At 40.0% G+C, this 24,521-nt stretch overlaps 1 protein-coding gene across 1 annotated transcript in view; it reads left to right on the top strand.

Annotated features, from left to right (window-relative positions):
* Window positions 1-21,335, top strand: part of PTPRN2 (protein tyrosine phosphatase receptor type N2) — a 947,086-nt gene extending 925,751 nt beyond the window's left edge. Inside the window, exons 22-23 of the mRNA XM_083188999.1 lie at window positions 9,024-9,097; window positions 18,870-21,335. Of these exons, the coding sequence (XP_083045125.1) occupies window positions 9,024-9,097; window positions 18,870-18,941 (146 nt within the window). The 3' untranslated portion in view covers window positions 18,942-21,335. The remainder of the gene's footprint in view (window positions 1-9,023; window positions 9,098-18,869) is intronic.
* The last annotated feature ends 3,186 nt before the right edge of the window (window positions 21,336-24,521 follow it).

Here is a 24,521-nt window from a genome sequence, read left to right on the forward strand (position 1 = left end):
GCTCTAAACTATACATATTAAGATATTTTATTCTTTCCGGGTAAGTTTTGTGATGTAGGCCATGCACCATTTTAGTTGCCCTTCTTTGTACAGTCTCTAATGTATTTATATCCTTCTGGAGATATGGCTTCCAGAACTGAACACAGTACTCTAGACCTCTAAACCTCCATATTTACTAATCTTTGGAGGGTTCTTTGAAAGTTGCTGGCATTGCTGTTTGGCTTTGAATTAAAAGCCACCTCCTTCCAATCCTATAGTGTCATGAACTGAATTAATTAGCTGAATAGATATAGTGCTCTATTAATTAAATAATATAATGCTTCTGTTAAATTATTATTATCATAATGCACTCAGGATTTTTATGATTATTTTTACCCCCATTGTATACAGTAAAATATTACATCTCTTAATTGTTTTGTAATAGAATTTTAATAATAATAACAACAATAACAACATAGGTCAATATGGACATCATATAAGTGTACATCATCCCCTCACATAGCTTGCTGCACTTATAATGCACTCGGTAAAGTGAACAAGTCGGTTTTAACTCCTTGAGTGGTGGGTTTTCCAGGGGAAGGATAAACCTACCAGGGCAGGATTGTCCTGCCCCAGAAATATTCACCACAGAGTGGGTGCTCCCCAGGGGCTGCTGCTTCTGGCTTTGGCTGTGTGCGGCCGTTCGGGAAAGTTCAGGGCCACAGGGGGGTGACTCAAGAAAGCTTGGGTGTTCGAACAATCATGTGTTTGGGCGCCCGAACACCAGAGCACTCCCGATTGGCCCCGAACTTCAGGAGCGGTGACAGGGAGGCTCGGCGGCGGGGACCAGCAGTAGGGGGGTGCGGTAGGTGAGTGATGTGGGTGATAGGTAGGGGTTGGAGCGATGAGGGGGAGGGAGCGATGTAGCACTGCTGGAGACCCTAATGGCGCACACCTGCTCATCAGTGACATGCCTGGAAATTTTCAGTGAGAGTCCGCTCCTGCAGCGCAGCTCAGCCCAGAAAATTTCTGGGCATACCACCGAAGTGGTTAAAACAAAAATCATGAAACGCTCATGTCGACCTTTTCCCATGTCGACATTTCTAATGTTGACATTTTCATCCATGCTGACCTAATACATGTTGACCTTTTTCATCTGTCAACTTTTTGACTGTGGACCTAGACCCTGTCAACCTAATGACCGCATACCATTATAACGGTTTATGCAACATCTCCCTGATTTTATGATAATATTGCTGAAATTTGAAGAATTAAGATATAGTTATCGCTTCTTGAAACAGAAATGAAGGAATTGTAGCCCAAACTTTTAAATATGAATTGATTTTTAAGGCAACATAAAGGAAAAACTTACAAATATACTTATTTATTTAAGAACTTCCTTTTTAATTGAATATGCAAACTATGTTCTGATCAGTATTTATAAGAATCTTGAGAAATGGATTTGTTATGCCCCTAATTTTTTTCGCACACATAGAATGTTGTATAATCCTATATTTGAAACACAACAATTAGTTTAACATGTTTTATATAAGGGGCCAAATGTAATAGGGGGTGAGAATCAGTAAGTGAGAGATTTTGGGAGAGTTTCCCATTTTTTTTAAAGCGGCAATCATTTACATGACAAAATCAACCTAGTTTTGGCCCAAGGTGTAGACAAGTCTTGCAGCCATGACTATATAGGTTGGGTTCCAGTGCTGAAGGTTATCACTACTCCTGCTGTCATACTGAATCTCTAATGGGTGCAAGAGAAGAGGTGCAGTTCACACTTACCCCTAGGTCCAGGGGTGCCCAAACAGTGCACACCCTGCACCCATATAATTATACTTACCACTTTGTTGGTCCAGTACTTAGTGGCATGCACAGTAGAGATGTCCCCTGGTACAAGGTGCAGGCTCCATATTCCTGGAGACCTATAGTATGCATACGCAGTACACTCTGGCTTTACTGCACAGGCGTTTGTCTTTCTTAAATTGCCTTTGACTACTCCACACTAATATATATGAAGATATTAGTATTACTGTAAAGTACAAATCAATTTATATAACCATATTGATACTACAGTACATGGAGGCATTTTTACTTTATATGTAAAGTGGTCAAAGAGATGTTTAGATATTGTAGATCAATGTATTTAAATTAGAGATGTGCGGGTTTGGTTTTACTCGGTTTGCAAAACTAGATCATATTGGCTGTCGGATGTCATGTGTCTTGGATAACTAACATGATCCAGAGTAAAACCGAGTAAAACTGAACTCATACATCTCTAATACAAATATACTAATACAGTATCCTCATGGCCACCACTTTTATCTTGGAATGTGCGATGTAGAACCACATGACTCTGTAGCGCTGAGGGTCTTATTTGCAAAATGGAGTGGCATGCCTATATTCTGTTTGTGACTGTGGGTGTATCTGCATACAAAATGCTATGCTACATTATCTTACTGGAAAACAGCCGCTGACACTGTAATGTAGCATATATTATGCAGATACAGTTTTAATATTTGTGAATAAGAGGCATTGGAATGGATATAGTCGCACAAGCAGCCGCTCAGTGCTACACATAGTAATGGTGTGGCATGACTAGAAAAGCTCTTTAATGTGCAAGGAGGGTAGAAGTACATGGACACATGTGTACTGTGGAATTTGATATAGTCAGTTTGATATTTTAGCTATTTCATATGAACCAGAGAAATTCTGTATTATTTAATCTACCATTTAAAACATTGACAACTATTAGAATTTCCAAGTCCTCAGTAGCTATTTTACTATACTCCATATACTCCATAAGTGAGAGCATAGGAAGATAATGGAATAAGTGAGCAGGAAGCTGCAGCAGTCTGACAGCAATGCCTGTGTTAAACAGAGATCCACCTGCACTTATCCTGACAAATACAGCTACTGCTTTACCACTGTTATGGTTACTCACAGGTGTTAGGAAAGGTCCAGTGACACCACATGTCAAATGGATTCCACATACAATTCCAGCATCAAACAAGGACTGCATTTGTGCTTTAAGCTGCTGCTGTTCATAAAGACTTATTTATCCACCACTTCAGGACCGCTGACAGGGGGGTGCCCTTGTTACATTTCCCCCGGGCTCTGGAGGGGCCCGGGCAGCTGCCCACAGACCCCCGCACCCAGCCACCCCCACCCGGCGGCCAGGCATGCACAATACACAGTGCAGCCTACAGAGTGCCGAGCCTAAGACACAGTGTGGCTTGGCGCTCTGCAGGCTGCACTGTGCAGTGTGCGCGCCAGACCCGACTGTCACTGAGGACACTGAAGGAGCTGGAGGACGATGCGCCATGGGTGATGTAAGTAATGGGGACTGGGTAGAGGGAGGCGGGGTGCTGTCGTGCGGGGGGGGGGGGGGCGGCAGCTGGCCGGAGGTATGGTGCTGTGCCGCTGGGGGTCCGGACTGTAGGTCAGTCCCGGGCCCCAAAATTTCTAGTGGCGGCCCTGCACCACTTAACCATGTCACCACATACTTTATATAGGGAAAAGGCTGTCTCAGGGGCGCTGTCTAAGCTGCTGCTCTGAGGGGTTGTGGAAACCCTCGTGTATTAGTGAGCAGAAAAACGGAAGGAATGAGCAGCGCTGGGATTCACTGAGAGTAATAATATACACTACAATGGTACTTTATAAAAAACATTTAATAATAAAAATAATATATAAACATTGACAAACATACATATAAGCTCAAATTAGCAACAAGTAAACACTGTTAGGTTTATTCCTGAAATATTAGAGAAAATGCACTCTCTTGAGGAATTGGTGTTGGAAATTCAAAGGAATGGTAGGTACTTGTGTACTAGCACGGCGCCCATCGCATTGCAGACCATAAGGCATGCAATGGCATGCAATGCAATGTTACGCAATGGCAGGCGATGTTATACAATTTTAAATTGTATACCATCGCATTGTATGCCATTCTATCGCATATACAATGGTATGCGATTTAAAATTGTATAAGCACCCTAATGGGTTTTTCCATGTTAAAAGTGGCCCCTATAAGATAATTAAACGTGATGGGTGCTTAGTATGTTAAAAGCACCCCCAACGGCACCCCCACTATCAACGCCAACCCGAAGCATGGCGAGCGCAGCGAGTCCGCAAGGGGAGGTGGTACGCGTCCTACGACCTTTTCATACCCCCACAATCCACATCGGCGTGGAGTTGATTTCATATAGTGTGGTGAGCGCAGCGAGCCACCGAGCCCGAAGCGCGGCGAGCACAGCGAGCCCGCGAGGGGACGCGGAATACATGCAAAGTAATACGCATCCCCTCACGGGGCTCGCTGCGCTCGCCATGCTTCGGGCTCAGTGGCGCGCTGCCCACACCACACTATATACAATTAACTCCACGCCGACGTGGATAGTGGGGGTATGAAAAGGTCGTAGGACGCGTACTGCCGCCCCTTGCTGGCTCGCTACCCTCTCACGGGTTGGTTCATAGTGGGGGTGCATTTAACATTGTAAGCCCCCATTAGTGTGCTTATACAATTAAACATCGTATAGGGGGCTTATACAATTTAAAATCGCATCGCATCTCTGTGCATCGGGTGTATGCCATGCGATGGCATGAGATGCGATGCGATTATATGTCGTGCGACCTAATATTGTGGGCGCCGTGATAATGCACAAGTACCGAATGGTATATGACATCACTTCCTGTAACACCTGGGGGCAAATGTAATAGGATAAGAGATTCAGAAAGTGAGAGATTTGGTAAGAAATCTCCAGTTTTTTAAAGTGGCAAAACTAGTTTGATTTTGCAGTATAAATGATTGCTGCTTTAAAAAAACTGGAGATTTCTTACCAAATCTCTCACTTTCTGAATCTCTCATCCTATTACATTTCACCCATGATTTCTATGACCCCATTTGGGGAGGGTATAAATTACAACCCCGTGACACTCAGTCCTCTCTCTGCTCCTGAGGAAGGTGTTTGCATATACACCTAAATGCATTCAGCCACTTGTTCAGTTCTGGCCCAGCACCAAAAGTCTTGAGGCTGCAAAGTTCAATATCTCCGTGGAACATTTCTGCGAGCAAGCCTTGCTAAAATACAGGGACAAATACAGATGGACTCAAGCCACCCAACAGGGTAATTATTTCACCCCAAGCTGGGTATGATACTGGAACTTATTCTAATACCAGCAGTAATACATGGCTTGCTCCCCTACCAACTAGTGGAGCCCTTACTGCATCACCAACTGAACTGTTTCCAACACCAATTCCCCTTGAGGGTGTGTTTTCCCTAATATTTTAGGAATATATCTTAACAGTGTTTACTTGTTGCTAATTTGAGCTCATATGTATGTTTGTTAATGTTTATATTTTATTATCATTTAATGTTTTGAATATAGTACCATTGTGTATATTAATATTCTCAGTGAAACCCAGCGCTGCTCATCCTCATTCACTTTTGTCTGCTCACCACATACTTTACCTCACCTGCTTCCACCCTTCCGTTACCACTCTCCTGTGTCCTGTTTTTACCCCTACCAGGCTCACTCAATACATCTTGCATTAGACCCCCCACCCCCCTCCCTGTAGACTGCAAGCACTAGATGCAATACCCTCCTCCCTCCTATCCTCAGTGTGCACTTCTCTTACATACCAGCTACTCTCTACATTAACTCTTTAGGCTTTCTGCCCCCGGTCTCCATTCCTTCATTGTTCTGGTTTCGTCAGATAACCTAGACCCATTATCTGCGCCTACACTGATCGAAACAGGTTCCAGATTATGCTGATTATTTCCACTGCATCTTTGTACCAGTAGTTGTATAGAGAGTTGCTGTGCTATTAGCTACTTGTCTGCTGTTCTCTGTACTGTCTTATTCTTTTACCCTGTGTGGATCTGCTGACCACTTGTGGCTCCCTTTAGATGAAGTACATAGATAATTACAAGAATAGAATTAGTGGAGGAAATTATTATCCCATTTGCTAAAACACAAACACAGGGAGCATCCAAAAGTTTCTGCCATGTTGCTACTACTAATAACCACAAGCACAAGTAGATACAGATTCATTAGAACCAATAGTTTCCATTTTTATAAATGTATTTATGAAGTAAATGTGTGGGTTTGTTTTATCCTCATTTATTTGGTTCTCAATGCGGGATCTTATTATTTATCCAAAACACGTGACAGCCGATAGCCAATAAGATCCCGCATTGAGATCCCAGTGATTGTGGGTAAAACCAGACCTGCACATCTCTTGTAAAAATTTATGTTTTTAGCACCAGCCAGTAAGAAACTTTTTTCTTAGATGACAAATAAATGTGTTGTTGATAAACGTATGACACATCAATATACTTGGTTTTGCCTAATGTACCGATAAAATTACCAGTTTTAAAGCTGGGGAATTATGGTTTAGTTCAAGTATTTCAAAGCCATTTCAAGACCTCTAGAATGAAATCAGTATGGACAGAGATTATGATATACTGTAGATCAGAGGTTCTTGAGAAATCTCACCTGGGAACTGTTTTAAGTCCCATATTTGAGTTTTTAAATAACAATTTACAACATGGGTAATATGTCTATTTTATGCATAGAAATCAGTGGAAATTTAAGAGTTAAAAAATAGATATGATTATTAATGGGTTTATTTGTAGGTACTGTAGCTCAGAATTAATAAAAAAATGTGTGGGGGCGTCCAAGCTTAAATTACAACTAGCAATGATGTTCCCATAAGATTTGGAGCTGTATGTAAGCGGCCCAAATAAATTAAGTGTTGATGTTCTTGTAATTCTTGGCTTATAAATAGGAGATGTTCTTAAAGTTAATTAATATGCATTTGTCAAAGGGTAAGTGACACATAGCTGTGTTCTGCAGATATTTACAGAGGATAGTAAATAAATTGCCATCAGGAAGAGCGAGTAGTCGCTGCTCTGTAAAAGGGAAATGACTGAACAGTACAGCACAAGCTCTAGGGCAGTGATATCTGTATAGTAAAACATTAGTGTGAATGATGCGGTTATGACATTGCAATGACACGTACAGTAGGCATGAACATGTTAAGTGTAGCAGAACGTCAGACAAAAATGTAATGAAAAAGATAGATAACGGTACACTTTTGTTATCCAAAAAGCATGATAATATAATACTTGCATGTCTGGGTAGTCTTAAAAAGTCAGTAAATCATCCTCATAAAGAAGTGAGCACTAATCCGACAGCTCTATCACTGGCAGTATTGCTATTTTCTGTCATGGGCGTCCTCAACCCCTATCGACGGAGGATAGAATAGGCGGCAGTGGGAGTTTGGAGGCATGTTTGTTGTAAAGGAGCCCTCTTCCCACCTGCTTATATATCTACATTGCAGTGGATATAAAAGACTGCATGGCTCTAGAAGTGGCGTTTGGGGACATGTTTGTGGAAAAGGAGAACCCCCACCCCCTTTTTGCCCTAACGTGATCCACTCAATTGGGGTAGGATGGCAAGTCACCATCCCCTCGCTGACCTTCCCGCATGCTAGTGAATTGATACTGCAGGCAGTGGACAGCTGTGGCATTCAGAGTCCCAGCAGCAGACTAACTTTGTTGTGGGGATTGGAGCCCTCACACTGGCCTACTTTCTGTCCACCAATGAGATTAGGTTTGGCTCTAGCAGACGCTTAGTGCAATGAACTTACTGAACAGAGCTGTGAATCTGAGCAGCAGCGAGTCAGATCCACAGCTCAGATGAAATCTGCTATGCCCAGATTAGTGCTCAAAGTGGCGATATGCCACACTATTGTGTACCGCCCAACTTTGAGCACTGAAGAAGGTAAAGTCAGCCTAGAGTGCACCCGTCACTAATTTAACCGAGAGGATTTTTCTGGGGTTAAGATCTGGACTCTGAGCTGCCAGTCCATCCAGGTTACCAAATTTCCTGTAAAACCAGCTGAAACAGCCCCACAGCATAATGCCACCACCTTCATGAGACAGTATCTACTGTGCCCTCTGCATGTCCATCTGATCTGAAACGTTGTACTTGTAAGGGGGGTTCCAATCCCTTTTGACTATATATACAGTGTGTGTGTGTGTGTGTGTGTGTGTGTATATATATATATATATATATATATATATATATATATATATATATATATATATATATATATATATATATATATGGAAAAGACAAGATACCCAGCGCAAAAGTCCTCAGTATAGGGAAATAAAGTCCACAATGACATCCACCATGTGTGCAGTCTCTGTCACGGATCCTACCACAGATCCAAGAGTAGATGCTTGCAAAAGAAAGGAGAGAGACGCACCAATGAGCCAGGTATAAGTGTTGTTTATACTTGGCTCATTGGTGCGTCTCTCTCCTTTCTTTTGCAAATATATATATATATATTTGTCCTATGTGTCACTTTGGAGGAACTACAGTATGTCTACACCTGTATTATGCGAGTGAATGAAGAAAGGTCTACTTTTAGCTATCTATGTTTGTGTACTTTCTAGCCTACAAATCATTATTGGCTATCAGTGGCTCTACAATTTGTGTCTAACATTGCCTATGAGTCAGGCACTAGGTACAGGCATCATGCATTAGAAAGCCCTGGCCTCTCTTACTCACATGGATTTTTCAAGATACTTTTTTTATTTAAAACTTGATAATAATAATAATGCTGGCGTCTTCTGTTACAATGTCAAACATTCTTATTAAACCTTTTGGATAGGGGCATTGCCTTGATAACCATTCACATTTAAACTGCACGATTTCAGGAATTGTGTTTTCATTTCGGCAGACGGTAATGGTCTTTATGTGAGAGATTGTACCGCTATAACACACAATAGGCAGCTCTCTCTTGAGGGTCCTCTTTTTTTTTCCTCTGCGTTGATGATAATCAAAGCTACACTCCTCTTTTTCTGTATGAACATTACAATTGCATCTGTCTGCCACGTCTACTGAGGCATGAATTAATATTTTTCAATTGGTCTGTTGTCCAAAGGGAACTGGCTAGGAAGAGATTGACAGATGCAGCCTGAATTATCTTGTGCTGAGAACTCAGTCCAATTTGTGGTTTGTTGCAGGTGCTAAAGAGATTGATATTGCCGCTACTCTGGAGCACTTGAGAGATCAGCGACCAGGAATGGTGCAGACAAAGGTACTGTCAGTAATACCATGGGGATTTCAAATATATTAAAGATTCATCAGTGATTGTTTTTATGTTCTAAGATTTTTTTTTATTTTATTTTAATGATGTTTGAACACAGTCTGCTACAGTAGTTGATTAGTTGCATAAGGGGGACTAAAGATATATATTTTCACTTTAATCTGTTTACTAGAATTCTCCTGGGGATAAGGCAGAAATACAATTAATATTAAATAACATAAAAAAGGAAAAGATAACTTTCTGTGAGCTAATCAGGGGCTCAGATCAAGGTCTAATATACAGGATGTATTCTTAGCTAGTGAGGAAATGATTTCCTTCAATTTTTAATTCATGGTATCTCAGCTGCCATCCTGTTTCATGTGTGCGTATAATGAAAAGCCATACTAAGATGTCACTTTCAAGTCTTCAAATAAAACATAATCAAATATAGTTTTAATTAAAAAGGTGTATATATATATATATATATATATATATATATATATATATATATATACAATTTCAAGAAAAATTATGGAATTTCCTGGATTTCTGCATAAATTGGTAATAAAATGTGTTCTGATCTTCATCTAAGTCACAACAATAGACAAACACAGTCTGCTTAAACTATTACCACACAAACAATTATATGTTCTCATGATTTTATTGTACACACCATGTAAACATTCACAGTGCAGAGTGGATAAAGTATGTGAACCCCTAGGCTAATGACTTCTCTAAGAGATAATTGGAGTCCGCCAACCTGGAGTCCAATCAATGAGATGAGATTTGAGGTGTTGATTAAAGCTGCGCTGCCCTATAAAAACAAACACCAGTTTTGAGTATACTATTAACAAGTAGCATTGCCTGATGTGAACTATGCCTCGCACAAAAGAGCTCCCAGAAGACCCATGATTAAGAATTGTTGACTTGCATAAAGCTGTAAAGGGTTACAAAAGTATCTCTAAAGGCTTTAATAAGAGCACAGCGCAGAAGGCTCAATGAGGTGAAGAGGAATCCTATAATGTCAGCTAAAGACTTATATAAATCTCTGGCACATTCTAAGATATCTGTTGAAGAATCTATGATATGTAAAAAACTCTAAACAAGAATGGAGTTCATAGGAGGACACCACTGGGGAAGCCACTGCTGTCCACAAAAAGCATTGTACATTTGAAGTTTGCAAAAGAGCACCTGGGTGTTCCACAGCAATACTGGCAAAATATTCTGTGGACAGATGAAGCCAAAGGTGAGTTGTTTGGAAGGAACACACAACACTATGGGGAAGATGTATTAAGCCTTAATAAGAGATAAATGCAAGGGTGATAAAGAGATATAAATGTCCAGCCAATCACCTCCTAACTGCCATGTTACAGGCTGTGTTTGAAAAAAGTCAGGAAGGAGCTAATTGGCTGGATGTTTATCTCTCTTTATCACCCTTGCATTTATCTCTTGTTATACATCTGCCCCTATGTGTGGAGAAAAAAAAGCACAGCACACCAACATCAAAACCTCATCCCAACTGTGAAGTATGGTAGAAGCATCATGATTTGGGGCTGCTTTGCTGCCGTAGGGCCTGGACAGATTGCTATAATTGATGGTAAAATGAATTCCCAAGTTTATGAAGACATTTTGCAGGAGAACTTAATGCCATATGTCTACCAATTGAAGCTCCTCGGAAGATAGGTGATGCAACAGGACAATGACCCAAAGCACAGAAGTAGATCAACAAAATGGCTTCAACAAAAGAAAATACATCTTCTGGAGTGGCCCAGTCAGAGTCCTGACCTCAACCTGATTTAGATGCTGTGGCATGACCTCAAGAGAGAAATTCACACCAGACATCCCAATATACTAGACCATTGTAAAGCATGGCAGAGTATGGTGAACAGATAATTGTTGTTGATCCATATCACTGCACTCAAATGCAGAAGTGAAGCCAAGTATGGGATCAACCTGAACCATGAGGTGACAGAATTGTCCTCTTGTACTAACCACAGCAACTCTGTGCTCTTATCATTTTTGGGATATTGGCCTTTGTAATGCTATATCAGCTTACCCCTGGTGTCCCTTAACCCCAACCCAATAATTTATTAATGATATGCAATTCTTTTCCTCATTTTTACAAATAAATACTGTAGCCCATACAACCAAAAATAATTGTATATGTCTTATAATCACCATGCTAAAAAATTTACATTTATGAACGCTTTATTTATTTCCCCCTTTATTATTGTGCTAATAAAATAGCGTTTATGAGGTGCTCATTTTTCTTTATGGCTGTTTTTCTTTCAGTTGTCAGCTAAAAATTCGAAATGGACACGCAAAACAAATTAAATTACAATAGTGTTTAAACAGAATATGTGAAGTCCTCATTTTGTGGGCTACTCCGGTAATCATATTGCTGTTCTGTTTTCCAATCAGTTACACTGCCCAAATCTCTCATGGAAATGCCTGGTAATTTAGAAGTGTCTTATTACTGGCCAGGGCTGTGTGCTCTCAGGAGAATTAGACTTGATGGATTTAAACAAGCCACACATTTTGCTAGCAGAATACAAATAAGAAATTGTAGGCTTTTTGATTAATTTAACTCTAAGGATTAAAAATCAGGTTAGAAATGCCAATTAGAGCAAGTCCCCAGGCAAATAGCCACCCAAATTACTTTCCGAATGTCTTCACGTTCATAGCCAATGTAAACTATTGTTTTAAATATCCTTTAGAAGATTGCAAGTAGCATCCCATTATTTCTGCCCAGCTGTATGTAGCTAATATCCATCACAGATAGGTTTCATTAAAAATAAAAAAAAGTGGGCAGCCATAGCAAAATATAGTTTAGCTCTTAGCATGTGACAAAGCAAAATAAGACAAAAAGCCACTAGGAAAAATGTATTTAAATTGCAGTATGCAAACAGTCTGACCAATACATACATGAAATATTAGAATGTAAAATAATAATAAAAAACAAGTGTTAATATGAAATAATAAAATATTTTTTTAAAAACATAATTTTATGTAAAATAAAAACATGTTCAGGCTTCAGGCTGAACTGCAAATCAACGTTTTGCAAAGAAGAGGACAACCATCGTTTAGCAGTATACACAATTGTATATTGCCCAACATAACGATGACTATATGTTCCGTATTCGTCCAGTATTGAGTATACGGTCAGTATTACTGACATTTTATCAATATGTTAAAAACCCACTAATATTCTTGACCAAGTTTATTGTAATATTAAGGATGCCTACCGCTCTTAGAGATTCAAACATTGGTCATATTTCCCTGTTTTTATCTCCCACCTATGTTTCCCTCATTCGGTGCACAAAGCCGACAAAAATTGTTAGTACTGCCTGGCCCGAGGTTGCTATGACCAACCTGCAGGATAGGTTGGAATCTACTGATTGGGAATTATTTATTGAAGAGTCTACGGATGATAACAACTTAGTGAACATTGATATTTTGACAACTATGGTCTTAGGTTACCTGAATTTTAGCATAGAGAGTGTGACTGTTAAGAAGCAGATACGTCTTTTTGCCAATGACAACCCCTGGATTAATGGGGAAGTTTGCTCCCTATTTTTAGAGAGAAATAATACCTTTAGATCCGGTGATTCAACCATTTTTAGGGCTGCTCATCTCAACTTAAAAAAAGGAATTGTTAGGGCAAAAAAGGCTTATTCTGTAAAATTAGAGAACATTTTTCATCAGGAAAATAATGCCAAGGCCTTATGGAAAGGCATTCAAAATATTACACACTATAAGACGGATAAAAATTTACTAAATCAAGTTATGATCCCTTGTTGGGAGATACTTTAAACACTTTTTATACCCCTTTTGATAGACCAATTATGCCACACACCCTTCCGGTGGGAAACTCTGAGAGTTAGACATGGACTCTGTTAGACAGTGTTTTGCCAGGTCTAAGTTAGGGAAGGCCTCCGGCCCGGACAGGATCCCAGGGAAAGTGTTAAAAGAATGTGCAGTACAGCTCGCCGACATGTTATTCTGATATTATTGAAAGTGTTTCAACCTACGGTGTTTTAGCAGGATTTGGTACTTGCTCTGCTGCTGAGGGTAAATCGCTCCATAGAGTTGTTTCGACGGCAAGTAAAATAACTGGAGTTGTTCTCCTAAGTATCCAGCAAGTATATGAAAACCGTTTACTATCAAAGGTTAAGGGTATCTTGAGGGACCCCACTCATCCCAGTGGAGGTCTGCTCTTTTTATTGCCATCGAACAGGAGATACCGTTCAGTTTTGTGTAAATCTAGACGGTTCAGGGAGATTTTCTTCCCTGCAGAAGTTCGCACTTTAAATAAATAGTGGGATTATTGGTGGTAATGATTTATAGTTTTATGTCCTGATGTCATTTTACTTATTTTGCTCTGATATATGCTGCTGTTTACATATTTTTATGTAGACAGTTGATGACAATAAAGGATTATTATTATTATTATTATTATTATTATTATTATTATTATTATTATTATTATTATTATGTTAAAGTAACCCAAGCATACCAGCAGTAAACTAATCTATCCTTAAGAATTATTTTCAGTTATTTATATTTAGGGGGGTCTACTCATTATCAAATAATTTATACAAAAGCAGGTGACAATTAATATTGTCACCTACTTTTGCATAACATAGGTGTCAGGGGCATTACTTATAAAGGTAATGCAGGAAAAATCATGGACATCTTCTTCTTACTTTTCACTCCTGATCTGTCCCACTCAGGGTTTATAGTGGTCATGCAGAGGTAGGGAAACTCATTTCTCTATGCCACCTAATTCCCGACCCCCCCTCCCCTCCTCCTGTTGGACAGAGACAGGGCCAGTGGTAGGGTTTTTGGCATCCCCCTTCAAACTAGAATGCTTTTCTGTGAGAATTACTGTGCAGGGCCAATGTGCCAATGCTCAGCTCCTTAAGCTGGAGGCTGAGCTACTAAAGTAGCAGCCAATTTGATGAATTCATTATTGTGGGGGGGCTGCCTGGCCCCGTAATAATAGTCATGATAACAAAATGGTTCTATAATAAACACGGATAGAAAAGGAAACAAAAGAGAAAAAAGAATAACATGGGAAGGCGTAAGGCAGGATAATAATCATATTTATGATAACACATGAGTGAATCACCTAGTGTATAATAAAGGACAATGAAATATATGAAAATATCAGTCATTTAGTTCCATTCTTTTCACAAATGCGAAAAAACAGGACTATTTTGCCGCAATTGTATTCAATTGCGGGAGTACTCACCCATTTTATAGTCATGTTTCACACATTTTTTGTCCTTTTTTGGGGGTTAAAAGACATGGGCAAAAAATTACAAAAAGAAAAAAAAAAGGGTGAAAACTCCTGTAATTTAGCCTGATAATGGGCAAAAACCCATGGATTTGATACTTTTGTTGAAAAATGGTAGTAGTTAAATAATCAGAAGAGGAAGTCAAATGAATTATGAGTTTGACATCACTGACGTTCAACTTTACATAACAGATGTTGTAAGGTGTTTTGTTAATATAGAGTGTCATGGTTGACATCTAAGCCTAAGTGAAGTGTGATGTGTAGCTGGAGCCACTTCATCAATGGTTATTTGTAGAGTCTGTTTAAGGTGTGATTCTGCTGTCTCAGGAGAAGTGAATACAGAAATAGATGAGTGAAGTTGTTGCGGATGTGAAAAGTTCTGCGGGTTTGAGGTGGATTGGGGTCTTCAGTGACATTGAGTTTAAAGTAATGGCAGAGAACATGCAGGTGATAAGGTTGTGTTCTCAGAGAGGAAAGAGGGTGTTATTGAATTCAGAAACTAAGCATACAGTAGTCTGTTGAATACAAGATTAAGGCAGTGGCCCATCCAATGAGTAGAGGAGTCAGTCCATTTGGAGAGGCAAATCTGTAAGCAAACCCTCATTATTATAAGAATGATCTGTTAATGGAATCACCGAATAGGATGATTGTATAATAATAATAATAATAATAATAATAATAATAATAATAATAATAATAATTAATTGATATTGGGCTGCTTTATAGATAAAACCTTTCAAAATAAATGTTAAATATTAAAACATAATTCTGAAAAATAAATCTCAAATGTATCTATTATAAGGGCAGTATTTATATTAAAATCGTATCTTTACCCCTCCCCTGCTATCCTTCCAGACAACAGACACGCTATTCTCTCTTCTGATTTCTATTTTACGCTGCATTTTTCAATCCAAAGATTTATACAAAGATCTGAATAATATTGGCCCATCAGAAATGTGGCGTTCAGCTCTCACAGGCTGGTCTAAGGATATAGTGGAAAGGAGGTCAATAAGGATATAGTGGAAAGGAGGTGACCTGAGCACAACCATCTATAATCTGGTCTAAGGATATCCCTTCTAATTCTTCACCGTTTCATGTATTATGCCATTTTGATTCCACTAAGAAATATTTACAAACAGCAATGTTATAAGAGGTCCATATCAAAACTATAAATCGGACAAAATATCCCAACTATAGTATAAACATAGAGTACAAGTCAAAGGCAGGTATTCAATGCTGTTTGCGAGTGGTGACAGCGAGCAGGTCTTCCTGCTCGCTGTCACCACTCACCCTGACAGCATTCAACACACCCTCCGCATCCGCCAATTCCCCCTCGCTCCATTTTTTGAGCGAGGGAAAATTGGCGGATGCGGCTCCAGAATCAGCGAGACTCGCGGCTAAAAACTGCGAGTTTTCTGCAGTAGCCGCGGGTCTCGCTGTTTTGGGGAATTCTCGCCATCCTGTGACGGCGAGGATTTCCCCAGAACGTTGAATAGAGCGAGTGGCCGGCGCGGGGGTTAAACAGCGAGGATCGCTGGTTTTCAGCAATCCTCGCTGTTTAACCCCCTCGCCGGCCGCTCGCTGCAGCATTGAATACCCCCCTTAATAAGTCAGGGCACCAAATACCACTATTATCGGCTCTTTTTACCATCATTTTTGGAATTGCAACAAATCAGACATTTCTGGATTAAGTTGACAGTGTTTATTAATTTCGTGTTCTGTTTAGCTAATTTACAGATCATTTAGCATTTTTGTGCCCTGACATTAACATTAAGGATTTAGGACCTAAGGGAAGACTATAATCCCTCTTCTCACGGTCTTTACACAGTAACTAAGAAAGTCATACCATTAAATTGGGCTGTTACTATATTTTGCTAGTTGCTCTACGTTGCCAGCTGTGGAAAAAGGTGTACATTCCATATGAAATCTTACCAATTAGAACCTCAGTTAAAATCACACATCTACAAATAAATAGAAAACACTGAATGACACTGCTGTAATTGTTATGTGTTGATATATAGTCCCCACCTTGAACCTGTAAACATTAATTCTTCTTCCATCTCTCTTAGTTGTATTAACTGTTTTCCATTTTACATAAATTGGCTGTATGTTCCCCTCACCCCTTCCTTTTCCTTTGCTCCCCTCCTTTGACCTCTCTCTACTTGTTATATTTGGCAATTAGAGGTACATTTACTAAAGTTTCTTAAAATGAAAAAAAAAAAAAAAAAATGTGATGTTGCCCATTGCATCCAATAAGATTCTGTCATTGGCCCTTATTCTGATTGACGCGGACTTTACCGCATACTTTCGGATCGCGTGTTTTCCGCGTCTGCGCATGCGTGGAGAACGCAACGCGCATGTGCCACGCCTTGACTCCGTACCAGTTCGGCCAAATCCCGTCCAAAACTGTTCCCCGCAATCAGTCGGGAAATATGGGCGTATTATGGGCGTCATGCGGAATGACACATGGGCGTAGTTTCAAAGTGGGCAAAACGGGGCGGAAACATGGGCGGATACGGGGGAGTACACTTATGTTGGGGGGCGTACATTCGGATAGCACTCCGAATGCACGCGATCAAAAAGGGCAGAAATGTGCGGTGTCCACAAGTGTACTATTGCTTAGCGGACACCACTCGTTCATGCGGTAGGCGAACGTACGCCTAATGACTACAAGCATTAACACCTGAACCCAATAGAATCGACTCCTTTACTCATTACTCACTAATAGGACGCTTGTCAGTGCTTTAATTGAAACCATTGCACTTCAATTGCTGTAAGGGTTAATGTGTGCAATGCATGTGTTAGGCATGCTTGTAAGGATATATTGGCATCTAATTGATTCCAATTCCAAATAAGAAGTTTTTTATAAGGATAGGTATTTGAATAAGTGGGTCATGTGATGTCTTGCAGAAGATACATAATAGTGGGTTGTTTGGCGTAAATACTCCGCTTACGTGCGGTAGCACCGCTTGGCTCCCGTTTGGATGCGGTATTCCCGAGCATACTCTGTAATACTCTGTAATACCGTGCAGAATCGGAGTGTTTCTCCCGCACACGCATGGTTTGTATGTCGTCCGTAAACACGCCCTGTTCTTAAAGAGTGAGTCCGTCCGAATGCGGAGGACACGTGGGCGTTTCTACGGACGATGGCCGCATGCGGCAAAACACCGTAGCGTGCGGACCGCTCCGTAAGAATGCGGGAATATCCGCACCAACCAGAATAAGGGCCCATGTGAGGATGCAATAAAGAAATGATAGACCAAATATGATTGGTTGCTTATGGACAACATCAACTACAATATTTTCATTTTTAGAAGCTTGAGTAAATTTGCCCCTTACTATTTAACTATGGTTCTGATATATTTTTCTGTGCAGACTTTGTTCCCAGATATAAGAGATCCCCGATAACTATCATGCACAAATCTATATTCTTACCTTGATATATAAATTTTTTTATTATTTATCATTCTTTTTGTGTAGTGCTCTTTTTATATTTTTCTAAATGGAATTATACTTTTTGTATCCATGTATGGTTATTGCTGAGTCACTTCTGTCTAAATCTGTTAAATCGGCAATACATAGACGCTAATATTGGCATATCTTATTAAAGCAGGACTATCAACCTAGAACTTATAAAACAATGCAATAAAAACTATAATTTAATCATTGAAAATGTTATTTAACATTGATGCTAATTGAAATGTGGCATATATTTAATTATATTATTAAGTTGCGTTATAGTGTCATCATTATAGTGTTATGATTAATCTATTTGTATACCCTTTCTGTGTAAAACTGCTTATAGATAGGGTGATCTGGGCTTCTGGGCTCATACAGTATCTCTGTCTAAATCCGCCATAGACGTGCATGCAGCACATGGCTGTGATCCAGTTTAGCACCATAAGCTTGGTCACATGACGACCTCTTGAACAGTTAAACGTAGCCCTCTGTTCAACCACATTTACAGCTATCCCTGATGTGCGCTTAATGGACCCCAATCAATGTTTATCAGGATTGGGTCTCTGTTGACACTTCACATTTTGCTCAATTACAATTAAAACTGCCTAATTATTGGTCAATGTCTTAATATGTGTGGAAACCTTAACTGTTGTTTTTTAAATAAGTACTGTAGATTGTCTTAGTGAGCCAGTACAGGGGTTGCTCAAGGCAACCAATCAGCTTTGAGGTAAGATTTATCAAGTGCATTCTATAAATTATAGGTAGCAGCTGATTGGTTGCCATGGGCAACTTCTCCACTGGCTTAATTCTCTGCTCTTTTTGCTGTTTTATGAATAGACCCCATATACATTAATTATGAATACTGCAATATAGAGAGTTGCTTCACTGCAGATTAAAAAATGATGCTCCTCAAAGGCACAGTTGGTATCAGGTGGCATAGCTGTAGGGGAACGACACAGGCTGCCTCAGCCAGCCTTACTGATATAACACACATTTCATTTACCTCTTCTCTTTTGTTTTTTCCAGGAGCAATTTGAATTTGCACTGACAGCCGTGGCAGAGGAAGTGAATGCAATACTAAAGGCCCTCCCACAGTAAATGTTCCACATTACCTAATAACTTCAGAGGATCCTTCTCTCCCATCCCCTTTCTCCTATCAGTCTCTTTAAGCGTTGTTGGAAATTGTGACCTGGTGTGTGTCATGTAAACAAACTGCATAATGAAATGTGGCTCACATTTTAGTCCTCTGTTTGGAGACTCAATCGGTCACAACATCCCAATGATAACATGTAATGGATACACAAACTATTTGATCAGCAAATTGCATATGTCTTCTTTTCTCTTTTATTTTTATTCACAGTATATAATTACCATTGAAGGATCTTGGGGAAAGTAAAATACTTTTTTTGTTTTGTTTTGCGATTTAAAGTTATTTTTGCTGCACATTGTTAGTAATTGATTCACATTGGGGCTTTGCCAGTAACACGGTATAAAGAGCATTGGGTATTCAGAGACGTATAGCCACCAATCACAGGTCACCTTTCATTAGTCTACCTAGAATGGAAAAAGCTGATTGGTTGCTATAGTTACAGCTTCTTGCACACTTTATGTAATAACCACCCAAGACCAATAGGCCCGCTACTCTCCTATTACCAGCATAAGGCACAAAGAGCATAAAGCTGCTCCACAAACAGTCAGTCAGTCCTCCGCTTATTAGACAATATATCCATATTTCATAGGGTCAGAGTTTGCAGGGGGGATGATCTTGGACTGTTTTTTTTTTTTTTTTTTTTTTTTAAGCTGAAAGAATATCTTTTAGATCTGTATAGCAAAATATACCAAATTATCACTGCGTCACTTATCCTGCAATTAGTGACCCGCTGACACTACTACATGTAAGAGACATAATGTTGGTTCTAAATGGATTCTACTTTAGAATGTACGTAGGCGTTCAAAACCTTTCTAGTTTCAAGGACTATCACATATAGCAATTACATTATTCCAGAGAGCTTTCATAATTATTATAATCAGAGAATCTTGAATCATTTGGCTATTTTATTATAGAAAATAATGTCAGACATACATTTTGATATGATTTACAAAATCAATTGTGACTGCATTCAGAAATCTCTTTGTTATTGCGTTATATGCAATCACCAGTCCTTATTACAGTTCCCCTCTTTTATTCCCATTTAATCATAGTAAAATAGCGAGGTTGCATGAGGACATAAGTTCCTCCATTTTGAACCAGGACATTGTTGGATCTATATACAATCCTTTGCATTGATTGAAAAACACATTGCAATAGAGTGAATATTTATGTATTTCTTTACTTTATTTGGTTACATTGTCTAGCTGAGCATTTTACTTTGTTTATTGCAAAAAATAAATGACTTCCTGCTAAATTCTTCACTTATTTCATAAAAACGATAATTGGTAAATCTTGGATTGTTTTATCAACCCCATTAAAAGTTTGTAACACAGCACTTCTATTGCCCTGTGTAGTTACAGTCATAATGTGTCTGGGAGTCTAATGGAGTCTTGTTAGGTGAGGTCTACTCTTCAGTTCAAACTGTGGGAATGCACACGCACATTTGCCGAATTGAGCATTAGACCATAAAATATCTTGTTTTCTATAGAACAATACAGAAATAGAGCACACATTTGCCAATAAAATTTCCTAGCAATCATTTCTTTGTTTCTGTTTTTTGTTGTTGTTGTTTTTCTAAGTGCTTTTTGTATACAAGGCTGTTTAGCTGTACTTAAACACGAATCAGACCCAAAATCTGTAGCAGGGTTTATACGGCCATCCCTTTTCCTGTAGCTCCAGATATCTTCAGAGGACCAGCTGTAACGAAGACCTCTGTGTACGGCCTAGCTTCTTCACTATGTCATAAATATGACATCAGCAAAGTTACTCTTTGTATAGCCTGTGATGTCAGCAAAATGCTACAGGGTTGAGGTGTGGCCAGGTAGCCCCTCATGGATGGCAAAACTTGCAGAATAGGTTACTGCTACATACACTCTACTAAAGATACAGATCTGCATATTTGCCCCTTATGAGGTGACATTACCTGCAAGTCAATTAATTTCCTTTTATCTGTTCAACCCTCACTATGAAATAGTTTTGTGATTTATAGTGTTCTTATTTTTAATTTGAACTAAAAATAAACAGGTATCCTTTATAGTCTTTCTTATCTTTTTGTTATATATAGATGGATTTTTTTTTTTTAACAAATCTGAATACCTAGTGTTACACCAGCAAAAACGAATCTGTCTGTATTTGTGCATGCTCTTGTGTCAATGATCACTAGCTTCAGATATTCTTGTGTATTCTTATCTACTTTCTGATTTGCCGAAACAAATAATTTTAGACTCTTTATATGTATATAATAAAGATATACCAAGTATTTTGTTCTACCTCTGTAAAAAAAAAAAAAATCATTTGTGAATAAAAGTTACATTGTCTGTGGAGTATGGTGAATACTGCAACATTGTCTCATTTCCCTTATTTTTTCAACTTCAAATCGAGTGATAAAACATTTCAGTATCTTATGATTTAAGGGGGTCATTCTGATCTAAACATTCCCTTGGAGATTCACCCATGAGGCGGGTGCGGGGGGGGGGGGGGGGGGCAGGCAGCTGACGTCAGCAGATGTAAGCTGCCATCCTGCTTCCCGTACAGGGACCCGCACATCTAAGACACCACGGCACTGTAGAAATCATAAGATGGACGGCAACCATCAAATGATTTTGCCCCCTCACGCAAGGCTGTGAATGGATGTTTATGCTAAACAGCCATTCACATGCATGTGACGGGAAATCAGCATGTGAGGGGGGGGCGGGTGATTGTGCGGGCGCCGCGCAGTGTTTAGAGGACCCACAAATTAAATTTGTTGCACACATTTTCCTTAATATATAAACAATGTTGAGCTACTGCACATGAATGGGTATCTGGTTGATAGATCAACAGTGTCTGGGTATATATATACGTATGGCAGCATGGTAATGGGAAATACATAAAAAGGTACATAAAAAGGTGGGCATGAGTTTTTTGTTTGTTTTTTTAACTTTACAATCAACATGGACTTCGATTGGAAACAGTAATGCACAGTGAAAGTGGAGCGGGGCATTGCCCAAAATATGGCATGCAAAGCGGTATACTAAATTGTGGACCATTTATGAAATCTACAAATTGACAAACAAAAAAAAAATCATAGAGAACACATGTCGATATTTTTGAAGCCCCGACCCCCCCCCCCACCCCCCGAGCTGCCCCCAGCTCCCCCTTACCCTGCCTGTCCCTGAGCAGGCTGAGAGGCGATCCATCTGTACCATGAAACTTGAAAGATATTACTCCGCATAGTTCAGTTGAAGATGTTATATTGGATTCACTTCAGGATCCAAACTAACAGCTCTATAGCTGCTTTGTAACAACAAATCCTTAACATTGCTCGACATCCATGTTCCCGCAGTCTCTAGCTACTAACTCTCGGTCGGCCCAGCTGAAGGGACAATGAACGATATTGCTGGTGACTCCATGCATTGTAAATGAAGGACGGATCAATATGTCGTTCCACGCTTCATATGTGTATGGCACATTCCTTCTGGTCTTGGCCGAAGGGATTTCGGACCAACTATTGCAAAGTTAGGCTATGTCTGTAGTGTATACCTAGCTTTAGTGCAATAGTATACTACTGGAGGCAGTACATATATGCACTACAGGGGAGCATTATGTAAATCCCTATAAGAGCTGCCCTCTGCAATGCGCTCTGGTACCTGATGGGAGGAGGTCCAATGGGGGAGGGGGAGTGACACCATGAGTCACTACACAAGGTGACATCAACCCTAGTGACGCCTCTGCAATTCGCGCAGTGAGCACATTCATTTGCAAGCCAGGATTTAACTCTAGTAGGGCGTGATTAAACTGAATGCTGACCACTGAGAATTCGCGGCCGTATGAATTATCCCCTATGTACGCAGGACAGTTAGCAAGCTAAAATGTTTTACAGAAAGTTAAGATCTGCAAAAAACTATATATTAATGTCTTGTTTATTTTCTTTGGTTACATAATACATTCTAATGCAAAATTGATATATATATATATAGAGAGAGAGAGATAGAGAGAGAGAGAGAGAGAGAGAGAGAGAGAGAGAGAGAGAGTTAATATGGCCACTAATCTGAGGCAAATTGAGCCACAGATCACTTTTTTACATGTCATATTTTCACAGGTCCTTGCAATAGATGCACTCATCAGTGAGAGTGACAGGATACATCCTAAAATAAAGGTTTTTTTTTTTTTCATTTACTTCTGTCTCATTGGGCGAAATATAATAGGGTGTGATTTTTGGACATGTGCGATTTTGGGTCAAAAACGGCCGAAATCGCACATTTTCCGAAAATCGCACATTTAATAGGTTGAAAATCACGGTAAAAAAATCGCACTTTTTACCGCGAAATCGCACTTTTAGAAGTGCGATTTTTAGTCACATTTCAATTCGCATCCAGATGTTTTCCCATTATAAAGTATACAACTCGCAAATGTAATAGGGTGTGATTTTTGGACATGTGCGATTTTGGGTCAAAAACGGCCGAAATCGCACATTTTCCGAAAATCGCACATTTAATAGGTTGAAAATCGCGGTAAAAAAATCGCACTTTTTACCGCGAAATCGCACTTTTAGAAGTGCGATTTTTAGTCACATTTCAATTCGTATCCAGATGTTTTCCCATTATAAAGTATACAACTCGCAAATGTAATAGGGTGTGATTTTTGGTAAATGTTACCAAAAATCGCAAAAAAAATAGACCAGGTTCTGACAGGCGAATTTGACAGAACCATGCACAGATCATTGAGATCTGTGCATGGTCCTGTTAATAAAAATGTGTAAAAGTGTTTTTATTAAAAAAAAACGGCGTAGGGTCCCCCCTCCTAAGCATAACCAGCCCCGGGCTCATTGAGCCGGTCCTGGTTCCAAAAATACGGGGGGACAAAAAGCATAGGGGTCCCCCGTATTTCTGAAACCAGCCCCGGACTCTTGGACCGGTCCTGGTTCCAAAAATACGGGGGACAAAAAATCTGGGGGTCCCCCGTATTTTGAAACCAGCACCGGGCTCCAACAGCCCGCGGTGTCATGCCACAGCCGGGGGACACTTTTTATAAAAGGTCCCCCGGCCAAAACATGAGCACCGTGGCTGGTCAGCCTTGGACGGGGTACCTGGAGGAGTGGGGACCCCCCCAATAAAGGGGTCCCCCCCCCAGGCTTCACCCGTCCAGGGCTGAAGCCCGGGGCTGTCACCGGCGTCCGTGGCCAGTGGATGCCGGCCTGATAGGGTTAAATCCATCATACGTTACATTGCTTTATACCGGAGAACTACAAGTGCCAGCAGACCTCCCCCGCATGCTGGGACTTGGAGAACCACAAGTCCCAGCATGCGGGGCATTAATGGGCCCGCTGGGACTTGTAGTCCACCTGTAAAAAGAATGTTTATAAAAAACACACACACAGAGAAGTAAAAGTTTATTACACACACATACCTCACTTTTACACCAGCGTTACTTACCATTCCTGGATCCAGCGCTGGTCTTGCTGCTTCACAGCCGGCTCCCCCCGCACTGACAGGCAGCGGGGAGAACCGGCTTTCTCCGTTGCCTCTAACAGCTTCTGTAGCGCTGTC

This window comes from Crinia signifera, chromosome 5 (genome assembly GCF_055691185.1).
Source record: "Crinia signifera chromosome 5, ASM5569118v1, whole genome shotgun sequence".
In the NCBI taxonomy this organism is placed as follows: domain Eukaryota; kingdom Metazoa; phylum Chordata; class Amphibia; order Anura; family Myobatrachidae; genus Crinia; species Crinia signifera.